The sequence below is a fragment of the Mesocricetus auratus genome, unplaced genomic scaffold (assembly GCF_017639785.1).
Source record: "Mesocricetus auratus isolate SY011 unplaced genomic scaffold, BCM_Maur_2.0 Super-Scaffold_2245, whole genome shotgun sequence".
In the NCBI taxonomy this organism is placed as follows: domain Eukaryota; kingdom Metazoa; phylum Chordata; class Mammalia; order Rodentia; family Cricetidae; genus Mesocricetus; species Mesocricetus auratus.
The window spans coordinates 2428108-2442800 of record NW_024429180.1 but is presented as its reverse complement, the minus strand read 5'-3'; the positions used below and the strand labels follow the sequence as shown (position 1 = coordinate 2442800).

Genomic DNA, 14693 nt, shown 5'->3' with positions numbered 1-14693 from the left:
ATGAGTCATCAAAGAGCAGTCAGGTGTCTCCTGCGCGGGCTCTGATCCGCCCGTCTCTTCTTCACACGTTTTACTTTAATGCCAAAAATAAATAAATACATAAATAAGTAAATAAAGCACCATCTTAAGGCTGTACGGTGGAAATTCGAGTAAATTTAGGAGCTGACCGACTTCCTGGGTGGTGAGAGCTAATGTTGTGTGGGTCTTCTCTTGGGTGTGTCTTTTTCTTCTCTCTGTGCTTCCTTTTTTCTGTTCATCCCCCCCCCAGCAGATTTTTTTATGCAGACCGACAAACGGGGGGGGGGGGGGTTACAGGGTAGAGGGCAAATGACTCACGTGTAGCTCAAGACCTTCAGTGAGGTAAACTTTGGGAATTTAGAAGTCAAAGTCCTAAATTTAGCAGTTCATAGAAAACGAAGTCAGAGGGTACAAGAGCAGTCAGGCTGGCTAAAGCCCTGAGGCTGCTTGGCCTTAGAAGACTCCCACAGAGGAGCTGAACTGTGGTGATGTATTATTTATGGTTTATGGAAGCTTGCCTGAGGGTACAGAAAGCAAAGATAAGCAAAAGCCACAGAGCCAGGCGGTGGTGGCACACACCTTTAATCCCAGGACTCGGGAGACAGGCAGATGGATCTCTGCTAGTCCACGGCCACACGAAATCGATCCAGTCCTAATGAGAAACAGCTCACACAAAGGTGATCTCAGCACTTGGGACCACACACCTTTACTCCCAGGATTTGAGAGATATAAAAGGAAGAAGCAGCAGTCTGGGGTTGCAGTCTGGGGTTTGGCGGGGAGGTTTATTCTCCAGCTGAGAGGACAGCCCTCTCAACCTGAGGCAGAGTGAGAGCTAGTGCCCGACTGCTTTGCTTTTCTGACTTTCAGCTTGAAGCTTGAACCCCAATGTCAGTCTCTGGGTTTTATCTTTCTTGTTACACTGGCCCTCCAGAAGCTCCAAGGAAACACCCACACTTGGAGGGAAGCAGAGCCTTCACCTTTGGGAATCAAACACTTGGAGGGAGGGAGAGCCTTCATCTATGGGAATCAAACACTTGGAGGGAGGCAGAGCCTTCACCTTTGGGAATCAAACACTTGGAGGGAGGCAGAGCCTTCACCTATGGGAACCAAACACTTGGAGGGAGGCAGAGCCTTCACCTTTGGGAATCAAAAGAGCAATTGCGATCCCATTGCCCCACTGAGTGTATGGCACTCAGAGTCACACCCACATTTATGCTGATTGGTCCCTTCCCGTCACCACTCCCCACTCGCTCTGTCCTGAGACTAGATACCTGGACCCACTAAAAGAAACCGCCTGATCCGTTTGTTTGGTGATTCGTCTGTTCGGAGGTTAGATGTGGTTGGCCCCCATAATCTCATAGGGAGTGGCACTATTATGAGATGTGGCTTTGTTGGAGTGGGTATAACCTTGTTGGAGGAAGTGTGCCACTCTGGGGGTGGGCTTTGAGGTTGCGTAGTGAGGAATTTCAGTTCCCTTTTATAGCTCAGTGGTCTACCAATTCAAGTATCAATGGACATTGATTATTGGTTATTGTAGATAGTACTACAGTGAAAATGAGAATGCTAACTAGCATCACTTCAAGGCCTAATTTCAATTATTTTTAAGTTTTTTCAAATTTTGTTTATTCATTTATTGTGTGACATGTGCGTGTGTGTGGATGACACGCTAGCTAGCACATGTGTGGGGTTCAGAGAACAACTTGCTGGAGCTGGTCCTTCCCATGTAGGTCCTAGGTATCAAGCTCGGGGTGTCGTCAGGTTCAGCGGCAAGTGCCTTTCCTTACCTGCCGAGCCATCTCATCAACCTCCTGATTTTAATTTTTCATTATATACTTAGAATGGGATTATTGTATGAAATGATAGTTCTGGTGTGTGTGTGTGTGTGTGTGTGTGTGTGTGTGTGTGTGTAATGTTTGAGTCCCTGTAGAGACCAGAAAAGAATGTTGGGTCTCCAGGACCTGGAGTCACAGCCAGTTATGAGCCACCTGGCAGTAGTTAAGCCAGGTTCGCCTCTGCAGCTCCACAATGAGACACTGAAAGCCACAGCCAGGGACACCCTTCTGCCGCCCAAGGTCATCTTGTAAAAAATATATCGTCCTGTGTGTTTCTCACGCTCTGGTGCACGAGGATCTGCCGTACACAGTGGCCCAGAGACAGAAGACGGTGGAAATTACCGTCAACTAGTTGCAAGGTGTCAGTATCAGAAAAAGAAATGGGGGTAAAGAAGAGGTGGCGGATTTCTGGTAGATTAGCGTGTCAGTTGCGTGACAGGGCTTTTTCCCATACCGTCTTCACGTTGTCTTCTCAACAAGAGACTGCACGTTATCAATCAGTTTCGATTATCTTAGGACATTAGATTGGGGTGTGTGTGTGCGCGCGTGCGTGCGTGTGCGTGTGTGTGTGTGCGTGTGTGCATGAGTGTGTGTTTAAATAGAGGAGTGCAATGTTTATTCCTCTTTGGAGGTAGTTGTGTTGTTATTTCTCTTCCGTCTTGTAGCCTACAGCCGTGTACACCCGCAGCAACTGCCAGGTGCAGATGGCATGAATCTTCCATTGACACAGTTTTGCCTCATCTAGTAGTTCATTTACTTTGAGTTGTAGAATATGAAGTTGTGGTGCTTCGAACCGGAACGGCCCTCATAGGCTCAGATGTTTGAATGCTTCGTCTCCAGTAAATGGAACTGTTTGGGAAGGGTAGGAGGTGTGGCCTTGTTGGAGGAGGTGTGGCATCACTGGAGGAAGCGTGTCACTGGGCTTGAGGTTTCAGACGCCCACACCAAGCCCAGTGTTCCTCTGCCTGCTGCTTGTGGATCACGGGTGTAAAGTTCTCAGCTAGTGCCTCAGCACCGTGCCTGGCTGCTTTCTTTATAAGCACTGCCTTGGTCATGGCGTCTCTTCTCAGCAATAGAACAGAGACTAAGACAGAGTCTTTTGTATATTTTCTTACACCCTTTTCCTATAATTAATTTCATGTTCATTGGTGTTTTGCTTGCATATGTGTCTGTGTGAGGACGTCAGAAACCCTGGAACTAGAGTCACAGACAGGTGCGAGTTGCCATGTGGTTGCCTTGGGTTGAATCCAGGTTGTCCTATGTAGTGACAAGTACCCTTACCTGAAAGCCAACTTGCCAACCCAATACGATGTTTTGTATTGAGGGGTTTTACGTTGCGTCTGGCTGGTGTTTCTGTTGTTTGTTTATCTATCTGTTAGAGGGTTTTGTCTGTATGGGTGGGCATGTGTGTGAGACTGAGTTTTATTTACCGCGATGCCCATATTAGCCTCTGATCCAGGGGCTGCTTGGGTAGCTGTACACAGTGACTGACTTAGAATGAACACCGAAGGACGCTGTGACTCCCACGCGTGGGTCAGAACACAGCTGCTCTGGGTCACTTTCCCTTGGGGAAGCCAGCCGCTGGGGCCTGGGGACACGGAAACTCCCGTGGGAGCATGCCTATGGCGAGGAACAGAGCCTACTCTCAACGTGTGACACTAACTTGCCAGGTGTGCCCTGACCCATCTTGGAAGTTCACCTTCGGCCCAGTCAGGTCTTCAGATGAGTACAGCATGACTAACATCTCAACCGAATGCAACCTCTTGAGAGACTTTGAGTCATAACCACCTGCTGAGCTGCTCCCAGAGCCCAACCTCACACCTACAAAGAAAAGCCTGTGCGGCTGATAAATGCTCGCTGTTTTGAGCCATTCAGTTGTACGTTACGTTTCTCAGTAGCATATCTCACACAACACGTAAGCTGGATGGTGTTTTCCAATCCAGAACATGGCATGTGTCCACATTTATTTAGCTTTTTGCTTTATTCTTGAAATTCTTTTCCATATATAATCCTTGCACATCTTTCACCGAGACTTGCTTTTATGGTTTTGTCCAATCGCTTACTGCTAGTGAATAGGAAACAGTGCAGTTGTTTTCCCTCTCCAGGAGCCGCTTCCAAATTACCACACAGAGGCTTATTTTAATTGTGAATGTTCGGCCAACAGCTCAGGCTCACTGCTAACCAGCTCTTACATCTTAAGTTAACCCATGTTCGTATTTACACTCTGCCACGTGGCGGTACCTTTATTAGCATGGCGCTCTCATCTCCTGCCCCCTCTGCGCCTGGCTGGTGCCTCCTCTGACTCCACCCATCCCCTTCCCCATCCCACTACTAAATGACTCTCCCGCCTGACTGTTTCCTGTTCAGCTATTGGCCAGCCAGCCTGTCTGTTAGGCCAATCACAGTGTCGCACATTCACACAGCGTAAAGGAATGTTCCACAGCACAGCAGGCTTGTCTTGTCGCAGTGTTTGCATCCTGCAGGTTTACTCACATAGTTCATTATTCCTGTTACTTCTTCTGTGACCTCCCTGGAGTAGCTGGGAAGCCACAGGGCTCTTTGTTGTGAAAACAATGGTTTTTGCTAATGTAATCACAGGGAGCAGGTAACTTTGAGAATCTCTAACCCCCCCCACACACACACACACATACATCCCTGGGGTGATCAACACCGACTTCTCATTGGCTTGTTTGTTCTCTTAGTGTCTCCAGGACTAGGAGACTCCCTTGGGGCAGAAGTTCTCTGTCTTCCTCTCCAAGGTGCCCTAGAACACACCTGGTCTGCTCTCGAGGGAGCTCGGGCGCTGCAGCCCAGGTGCAGGGACGTGTGTGTTCCCATTGCGTAGATGCCCTGCCATCGTCCTGGGCAAGCAGCCCTTTGCATCTGTCTGCCCCCTTATTAGCCGGTGGGCTTTTTGGACTTAGGGACTGTGGTCTGCAGGGAACCTGACAGTGCCACTTCCCTGCTGGCGTCTGCTGGTCTCAGATGGCCAGGTGAGGGCTCAGCGCCTGGTGTGACTGCGGGTCCTGGTTTCTTGCCTCTGCTTGCTTTGTTTTCAGGTATGCTGTAAACAGGACTGACGATAGGTGAGGCTCACTCTAACCAAGAGTGCTGACTTGCTTCCCAGCCGGCAAGCTAAAGTCTTTGTCCGCCCCTGAGACTCACTCCGCGGCTCCTTACTAAGTGTGCAGTTGATGTTCATGCTTTTAGTGTCCTAAAAGAAAACACTTTCCTGTTTTACATTCTCGGGCTTACCTGCCATTACCTGCCATTGTCGCCATGTGGGGGCTCTCGCCTGTAACCTAGACCTAGCTAGCCTCCTGATGCGTGCATGCGTGTGTTCCCTTTTGCTTTATCTAGTCATCTACTGTCTGGGCCGTTATCTTCGCTGGCCTCACTTTGATGTTATAAGTTTGTCGCGTGCATACATGTACAGGTGCTCACACATGTGAGCACAGTTGTCCACAGAGATCAGAAGAGAGTGTCAGCCCTTGGAGTTCCAGGTGACTGGTAGGCTAGCAGCCCATTGTGAGTGCTAGGAACTGAACTGAGATCGTCCGGAAGAGCAACACTTTTACCCTGAGCCTTCCCCCTCCCCTCCCCTCCCTCCCTCCCCTCCCTCCTACCCCTCCCTCCCCTTCCCTCCCTCCTTTGTTGGAGACTGCATCCAGGGCTTCATGTGTGCTAAGTGAGCATTCTGCAGCTTAACTGTACTCCCTACTCACACTCTGATTTTAAATCCCCCCCCCCAACTAAACATGACTTTCAAGAGAAACCCTCTCAGGCTGTGGTTGTAACTCTGTTGGCAGGGTGCTTCCCTAGCGTGCATGACGCCCTGGTGTGTGCTTGCTCCAGCACCACATAAAAACTGGGCATGGTAGCACACACATTCGTCCCAACGGCTCTCCAGAGACAGAGGCAGCAGAGCCCGAACTTCAAGGTTATTTTACAGTGAGTTCAAAGCCAGCTCGACCTAATGAGACCATGACTCAAAAAAAAAAAAAACTAAAAGGAGTCTTAATGTAAGAAATACTATGGAGAATTTTGGTAGTAATCATCTAAAACTTTAAGGTAATTATCCCTGCCTTGTCTTTTCATAGAATGGGGTGACGTGGTTATCAAATAGTCATAGGAAACCAAACTGCTCAGCTTTTTTTTTTTTTTTTTTTTTTTGGTTTTTACAAGTCAGGGTTTCTCTGTATTGTTTTGGAGGCTGTCGGTCCAGCCCGGCCTCAAACTCACAGAGATCCGCCTGCCTCTGCCTCCCGAGTGCTGGGATTAAAGGCGTGCACCACCACCGCCCGGCAAACTGCTCAGCTTTATATATTCTGATCCCTTGTGAGTATCTGAAATACCTTACCGTGCTGTTTGGCTTGCTTGACGGCCCACAGTCCTAGTGAAGTGCTATAGACTGGAACTCTCTCTTCCTGAGAGTGCTCCTGGCACACAGTCTAGTGTCTGTGGGCTTTACTGTCCACCACTGGGTACATCAGATAAGGATGGAGTCATAAAGCATCTGCAGCTCCTTTTCAGTTGACTGTCTTTTGGTAAACGCTTCAGCCAGTCATCCAAACATACTTTTGACACCTCTTTAACTGTGCAAGCTTCCATTTTAAAACCAGACTCTTTTTTTTTAACATTATTTAATGTACACTGGTGTTTTTTGCTTGCATATACTCTGTGTGAGGGTGTCGGATACCGTGGAACTGGAGTTACAGACAGTTGTGAGCTGCCATGTGGGTTCTGGGAATTGAACCCGGGTCCTCTGGAAGAGCAGCCGGTGCTCTTAACCGCTGAGCCGTCTCTCCAGCTCCCTAAACCCAGACTCTTCACTCAGAAGGCCCATGTCAATAGTCAGCCTGATCTAGCTTTATGTTCCTTCCACCATTATCCCACACCCTTAAAACCCATTACTCACTCATCTCCCAGACCTCAGCAAGAATGAATTAGCGACTCATTAACTCTTAGTAGTGTAGCGCACTCCCTCGTGGACCATGCTTTCTGCCTCCTCTCTAGGACCCATCTTAACCTTGAGTCAGGTTGTAGTTCTAGAGGCAGCTGTTGGTGGGCCCAAGGGACATCGGTGTCATCTAACCTGGCATCTCCTCCAGAAAAAAGTCAGTGCTGGCTTAGCAGACACTTGACAGATTTATTTCTTCAGTGAAAAGTACAAAGGGCAGTGAGGACACCACCTCCTCAGGTGAGGTAGAGCCTTGAGAATCTGAGGGCTCAAAGTTCTCAGCTTCATCAGGGCCCTCGTCCCAAGTTACAGGATCCCATTCTGTACTGGCTAAACGCTCTTAAACTTGAACCACTGACACATGTCAGAGGCTGAGACTCGAGTTTTCGCTGCAGTTCAGCCAGCCTTACGATGAGGACCTCAGTTTGGTTTTCTGCACCTTGAGCTCTGTGGCTGCCAGAGAGAAGACTCTCTTCCAGGGCACACTTAGAAATCTTAGAATGTTTATTTGCATCCAGTCAGTTTTGTCACCGAGCCCATTGTGGTCCTGCACTGTATTCTGGAGTTGGTTATTTTTTCTTAGATCTCATTACTATCCTTTAACAATGTATCCAGACATACTAAGAGCAACCAAGCAGCATCCTTAATTTCCCCCAAACTGTCAAAAGTTTCACTGAGTCCATCGGCACTCACTAGTGATGAGTCAAGATAATGAAAGGCATGTGTCTCTCTAAGCCTGAAATGTAGTCTGCACAATGGACTTTCAGTATTCTCCAAGCTTCCAGGAGGGGGGATGACTGAAGAGGTCTCAGTAGCTGCAGGTGCTGACTATTTCACAATCCTGTTCTAGATACTTAAAAGAGCCATCCATTCTCTAGAACCACTCTAGTACCAAAATCTTTATTCAGGGTTTTCTGGTCACAGAACTTACAGGATGAATCTCTCCCTCTCTCTACAAATATATAATGTACACATGCATATATACACATATATGGGAATTTACTGGAATGACTTATAGCCTGCAGTCCAACATTGGCAGATATGAATGGAAAGTCGAGAATCTAGTATCTTCTCAGTGCCCCAAGCCTGTGTGTCTCAGCTGCTCTTCCTTTTGGCTGGAATCACTTAAGAAGCAGGCTGTGCTGCCAGTGAAGGAATAGACGGGCTGACGAGGCGAGGCAGGCAGGCGACGAATGAACCATCTCTTCCTTCCTCCACTGTCCTTATTCACAGGCTTCCAGCAAAAGCTGTGGCCCAGGTTAAAGGTGCGCCTTCCCCCTCAGGGTCTGGATTAAAAGCGTGCTGTCTTCCTGCCTCGAGATCCGGATCACGAGTGTGCCCTCCATTCCTGGACTGTAGTTCACTCCAGACACAGTCGAGCTGACAACCAAAAACAGCCCTCACAAGGCTGCATGTCTAAAACATTAGCTGAGCGTGGTACCGTTTGTGTAATCCCAGTGCTCAGCAGGCTGAGGCAGGAGGATTGCAGGTTCCAGGCCAGCCTGGGCTACATATAGCAAGACCCTGTCTCAATAGAACAACAACAGACAAATAAATGTTAAAGTATACTTTCTTGGTATCAGCAAAATGTCGATAAATTCTTTTGTGTGGTGTGAATAATTTCACCCTAATTAGTCAGAGTAAAAAAATTTTAATGTATTTAAAAGAATATTCATGGTGATTTTTTTTTTACCTAAAAAGCCATACTGAGAAGGAATCCTGATGTTTCTCCTTTCATATAAATGGGTTTTGTAAATAGCTTTACAAAAAAATTGATTTGTTTGTAGAAAGAGAAGTATTTTCCAAAGTATTAATCGCTAACCAATATTAATAAGTAAACATCTAGAAAAAAATGCATACTTGAACACTAGAGCAAATTTATGGTTTAAGATTGTTATTTTTCTCTGGTGACTGTTATATGACTAAGTCACATGTCTTATCTGCAAGTAAGGGTGTGTGTGTGTGTGTGTGTGTGTGTGTGTGTGTGTGTGTGTGATCTTCTCCAGGATCATCCACCTGGCTTTTTCAGATGGACTCTCTCACTTGGACTTAGGGTTTGCAAGCTAGCTGGCCAGTGAGCCCAGGGATCTGCCTGTCGGGGCAGCAAGGCCTGGCTGGGTGCCTGGAACAGAATCCAGGTTCCCATGCTTGCCCAGGAAGCATTTGGCTGACCAAGCCATCTCCCAAGCCCCTGGATTTCTTTTAAAATTGAGACATTACTCCTTAAATACCATATCTGTACGTGGGTGTGTGAAATGAACAGACACTTGCTAGCTCCTCTAATTTATTAAGCCGATATGGAGTAAGTTAAACCCGTGTTGGTTTGTACAGCAGTGCTTAGTGTACAGGACCAGAGCCGGTGCTCGGCCACCCGGCAGGACTTGTTAACCCTGCTAAAACATTTGTCACCGCTGCCTCCCTGTTAAATGTCCCATCTCAGTCTTCACCGGCTGTTTTCTTGTAGATTTCCGGCATGTGCTACGACCGCAAAGTGTTCCAGGTTCACCAGGTGCTTCGTGTCCCTGGCCAGATGGCCCAGTTCTTCTCCTGGGCCCTGGAGCCTGTCTTCTCATCTTCAGAGCCCACCAGCGAGGCCAGAGTTGGCATGGGAGCCACAGTGGACATCCAGAGGCAGCAGAGGACGGAGCAGCTGGACCGGCAGCTAATGCTCTCTCAGTTTGCACAAGTGAGGCTACAGAGGCAGCAGCAGGTACGGCGCGTGCGTGACCGGCCGGAGGTGTGACTGCGCGTGTGGCAGCCTCTGCCTCATTCCCGTGCTTTGCAGCGAGCTTCGGGTGTGTTCGCAGGAGGTTGAGAATGTAGGCCTATCCGGGTGGCTTTCGTTAGTGTCAGGGATTTGTGTTGTCTTGTTTTTAAGGTAACAAAACAAGTTAGAGCTGAACAGTTGGCCAGAATGGACCTTCTTTTTCTTAGCCTTATTTCTGAGAGAAACACCAACCTAGTTACAAGATAGGATATTTATCAGTGTTTGTAATCTTGTCAAAGCCACAACGCCTTCCTGTTTAAAGTGCGAGTCATGTGCCGTGGACGAGGAACAAATGAAAAGCTTCATGATTATCCTTGGTTAAAGTGAATGTGAAGATAAGAAAACTCTTAAGGGAACAACCGATGATTACATCATATGAGTGCTGTGTTTTCACAGATGTGCCGTTAGTAACCAGAAGCCATTGCACAGTCACCTACAAGCACCACGTTGGCCAAAACTCTGACCCAACGCTTGTCTCTCAAGAGGGGCACAAGGAAAGGGGAGGTTGCTCTATGCCTAGCTAACACTTCTGGCATGGTCTTCCTTGGAGACTTCTATGACCCAGCACAGGGTCCATCACTTCCTGCCTCCTCCTCCTCCTCCTTCATCTTCTGGACTGGTGAGAGAGGCAGGATTCTCTCCTGCCTCTCTCTCTCTGTCTCTCCGTCTCTCTCTGTCTCTCTCTGTCTCTGTCTCTCTCTCTGTCTGTCTCTCTGTCTCTCTCTCTGTCTGTCTGTCTCTCTCTGTGTCTCTCTGTCTCTCTCTCTGTCTGTCTCTCTCTGTGTCTCTCTGTCTCTCTCTCTGTCTCTCTCTGTCTCTCTGTCTCTCTCTCTGTCTCTCTCTGTCTCTCTGTCTCTCTGTCTCTCTCTCTCCGTCTCTCTCTGTCTCTCTCTGTCTCTCTCTGTCTGTCTCTCTCTCTCTGTGTCTCTCTGTCTCTCTCTCTGTCTCTCTCTCTCCCTCCCTCCCTCTCCTGCCTTCTTCCCCAGGTGTTAAGGGATCGCGTCTCAGGTCTCAGAGGCCTAGAGAACTGAAGTCTAGTCTGACGTCTTTGAGCTGCCGTTGGGCATGTGGGTTCCAGAGTTTGTATTTTGGATGAGAGTGTACGGTAGAAGAGGGAGAATCCCTGGCTGTTCCTTACAGACCTGTGTGACTGTGAAGTGATTCTGGGGCATATGAGACAGATGTCTGACATACTCAAGGACGGCTGGCACAGGCTTCCATAGAAAACTCAGAGACGGGGCTAGAATCGACCGGTGGACTCGACTCTGTTTACCTGAGAGCAGAGAGCAAGGAGCCGCATGAGAAGGATTCCATCTACAGTCAACACAGGCTGAGGTGGAGCCTTGTGGTTGACAGGGGACAGGGGAGCCACAAGACCCTTGGGGTAGAGAGAAAGGATGGGGCGTGGTGATGGAATTACAGTAGAGAAACTCTAGTTTCCGGGACTTACTCCAGGTCGTCAAAGAACCCAACATCTCAAGGTGCCAGAAGGGTTATTCTGTTCTGAGCACTAGTCCTCCTTTCATGAGGAAACCATTCCTTTTGAATTAGGGCCCACCTGATGACCTTAATTAGCCATTAAAGACCTTACGGTTAAATAGTCATGCTGAGGCCGTAGGTCTTCATCATACAAGAGTCATGGCTCCAGACGGTCGATGCCCAGTGCTGGCACTAAATGGTCATTTTTTTTTCTTGAGGGCGGTGTATCAAGCTCATTGCTGTCTGCTGATGGCAGATTAGATACTCTGTGATGGCAGTAGCTAGATCGTCCTGGATACATGAGGCCCATGTTTAACCTCTATCCCTGTCACCATGGCCACTCTTCCTATGCCAGTACTGAGGTGGGCAATAACAAAGTTGCTGTCATTCTGTCTGCCTCCTGCTTGGTGCCTTTTTTGTCATGGATGTCTGTGGTAGGAATTAATATGGGAAAAACAAACAAACAAACATAAAAACAGAGCGCACACACTTCCCGAGTGTTCCTTTAGCTCCGTTCCCTTTCCTTCCCTTGTGTTTCCTTGGCCCTTACCTTCCAGCGTCCCGGCTGACCGGCCAAGTCTTCTGCTATCCCGGTAAATCTGCAGGCTGGATTGATTACCCACAGGCCACTTCTCTTTATGCTAAGCGGGTAACTGAGGGCGTTAGCGAGCTTATCCCACAGGAGGAGCTCCCTTCTGTCTTTCGGGGAATCCGCCCTGCACAGTGCCAGAGAAGAACCACGAAGGCTTTCAAGACCCTGTCCATGAACCATATCTGACCATCGTCCTCCTCTCTTGTTTGCGGCAAGCAGGTGTGAGCGAGGGAGGGGTTTTGGTGCAGCAGAGGTGGCTGGCATCTGCCCTTGGCCTCCCAGCTGCACCGCACAGAGCAAAGTGTGTTTGCTGTCGGCTTTTTGCCTGCCACGTTCCCATTCACTCTGCGGTTTTCCTGGCATGCGCCTGTCTCTGGAAAGATTTTTCGGTCTCCCGCTGGGGTCCTGAGTTTCTTTGCCTAAAACGTAGCCCAGCTCTCACTAGGGACTGGCTTACCTATCCCTGCCAGTGTGACAGGGTGCAGAGAGGAGCTTGTCCGCTTCTCCAGAACAGGGACGATGCCAGCACTAGTAGGAACTTAGCAACTATTTGAGGAAGTGACGAGTAAATGTGTGTGTTGTAAACATTGACGGTTCGCCTCGAATCCTGACGCCAACTGGATACAGCCGAGCAGTCGGGGTTGAAATCAGAACGCACAGATGTCCTGCAAGGATGAGCTGAAAAAACAGGTCATGACAGACAGACCGAGCCCTCGCTGAGGTTCACAGAGAAAAGGAACTGGAGCAGCCAGGAAGAAAGCAGGAAGTTCAGGAACAGGGTAGCCAGGAGAGGAACTGTTGCAGGGGGAGCAGGTGCTTCCTCTGGCGGGACGCCGGGACACGTTACATGAGCTGGGCCTCGGTGCCAGGGAGCCCGTGCTCACATCTACCTCAGTGACGTCATGTTCCTGCAAGCACTGCTCATCAGCGGTGCGGCTCTTGCAGATTCTGCAGTCTGGAGAGCAGTGACCCCGGTGATGTCCCTGTGGGACCTCCCTCATCTGGAATTGGGCACCATTGTGTGGACGGAGTCAGTACACAGGGAACCTTACATTCATGAACCCCAGGCGTGTGGTAATGGCGCAGGTGTCCTTTGACCCCTGTGGGTCTCTCTGGACACTTCTTCACGTAGTTCTGACACTGGTCGCGTGGGCTAGTTGAGATGAAAACTGGCCTTGCTGCGTCAGGTAGCTGATGTCTGTGGTGTGTGTCCTGCACCATCCGGGACAGCGCTGAGGGCAGCAGGCCGGGCACAGGGACGCTGTTCTCCCCGCCTCTTACATTGCCCTTGTGTCTCTGTTGCTGGCCCCAGTCGGTCACGGTCACTTCGCTGTGGCATCAGGCTTGCTTGTTGCTGCCAGGGCCAGTGTTTAACTTTTCTTTTCTGTTTTTTTTTTTTTTAATGGGGAGTTTTGCTGGTTTTTGTTCTGTATTTTTTTTTTTTTTTTTTTGAGACGGGGTCTCACTAAGTAACTCTGGCTAGCCTGGAACTCACTACATGCATAGCGCATGCTGGCCACAGACTCATGGAAATCCGGCCACCTCTAACTCTCCAGCGCCGAGGTGGAAGCCTTGCGTCACCATGGCAGCCATAGGCTCATGTATCAGTCCCCACTAGGGCATGGGCTTTACTCATCTGTGCCCTTTTGGACTCACGTGCGGTGCCCTGCCCCACTGGTGTGCAGGAACCGCCCGACTCTCCTCCCGGAGTTTGCAGCTGCTGAAGATGAAGGCAGCGGTAGGGGCCAGGTTCCCGATTGACCAGAGCAGCCCTGAGGCGCAGCTGGCTGCCCCGCACAGTCTGGCGTGCCCGAGAGAATCGGGAAGAAGTCATCATTTGGGGTTGCCAGGGCTCCAGGAGAAAAAGACGAGGGTCCCCAAACGGCAGTGGAAACAGCAGGGCGTTTCATCTGCTTAAAAACCGAGAATGCTGCAAGGAGGGGACAGTGACAGGTAAGGTGTGGCCAGCCACGCCTGTGATGCCAGCAGCACTCCAGAGGCAGACATGGGACGGTCACAAGCCAGAGGCTGCCCTGGGCCGTGAAGGGAACAGCCTGTTCAAACAAGGGGAGGAAGGGAGGATAAAACAGCACAGTGTGTAGTGAGCTCGGCGTTCATTGTGTGTTAGTGAGATAACTACTATAGTGAGTTCAGTGTGCACCGTGCATTAGTGACTGCTGTAGTGAACTCGGCGTTCATTGTGTGTTATGAGATGACTACTGAGCTCGGTGTCCACCATGCATTAGTGATACGACTGCTGAGCCTCTTCCGCAGATCCGCATGCACAGGGGTCCTGAAAGACGGCAGTGGAGAGGCCCTTACCCTCCCGCACGCTGTGCTGTGCGTCTCTCCCACCTGACTGTCCATCTGAGTTTTTCGTAACAAATGGGTAACTGTCAGCGTCTCTTCTGCGTCCCCCGAGGCAGCTCAGCAGATTCGCTGACCTAGAGGGAGGGAGTTGCGGGGCCTGATTGAGGTACAGGTACAACACAGGCTCTGGTGTGGCGTCATCTCGGGTTGGGGCAGCGTGGTGTGGCTGAAGGTGTTGCTTTCGGGTTCCGTGCACCACATTAGAATTAAGTTTGGAGGCTGCGAGTGGTGTCTCCTGGAGAATGGCTTCGGGTGTGAGGAAGCCCCTCCCCCTCCCCCATGCATCTGGCATTGGAAGTGTTGTGTTGACTGGTGTATGAACACGTTAAGGCCAAACAGTTTGCGGTTTTCCCTAGTAACCCATATGCTCACAGTATGAAAAATAACCATAAAATGAAAAGAAAATTAGCACTTAGGGAGACAGCGCTGTGTAGACAGGGTAATCCGCACACGGTCTACTGGTTGTCATGGGGATCGAGGACAGCCTTCAGTGTGTCAGGAGATCTCAGAGCTTTAATCACTGTCATCGAGTGGGCATACATTTTGTGCCTCCCAGGAAGTCTGGGACATAGTGTAGACTTGGGAGCTAGCCTGTTACTCCTAAAGCTGCAGCTTCCAGGACAAAACTGAGCATGGTATCACCTGTGGGCAGCTCAGAGCGGAATGATCTCACAG

The 14693-nt window shown here is 49.5% G+C and overlaps 1 protein-coding gene across 2 annotated transcripts in view; it reads left to right on the top strand.

The window, feature by feature from the left end:
- Positions 1-14693, top strand: part of Ubac2 (UBA domain containing 2) — a 157694-nt gene that overhangs the window by 116904 nt on the left and 26097 nt on the right. For both annotated transcript variants that reach the window (XM_013120115.3, XM_005079428.4), the window contains one exon: positions 9275-9520. In XM_013120115.3, coding sequence (XP_012975569.1) covers positions 9275-9520 — 246 coding nt within the window. The remainder of the gene's footprint in view (positions 1-9274; positions 9521-14693) is intronic.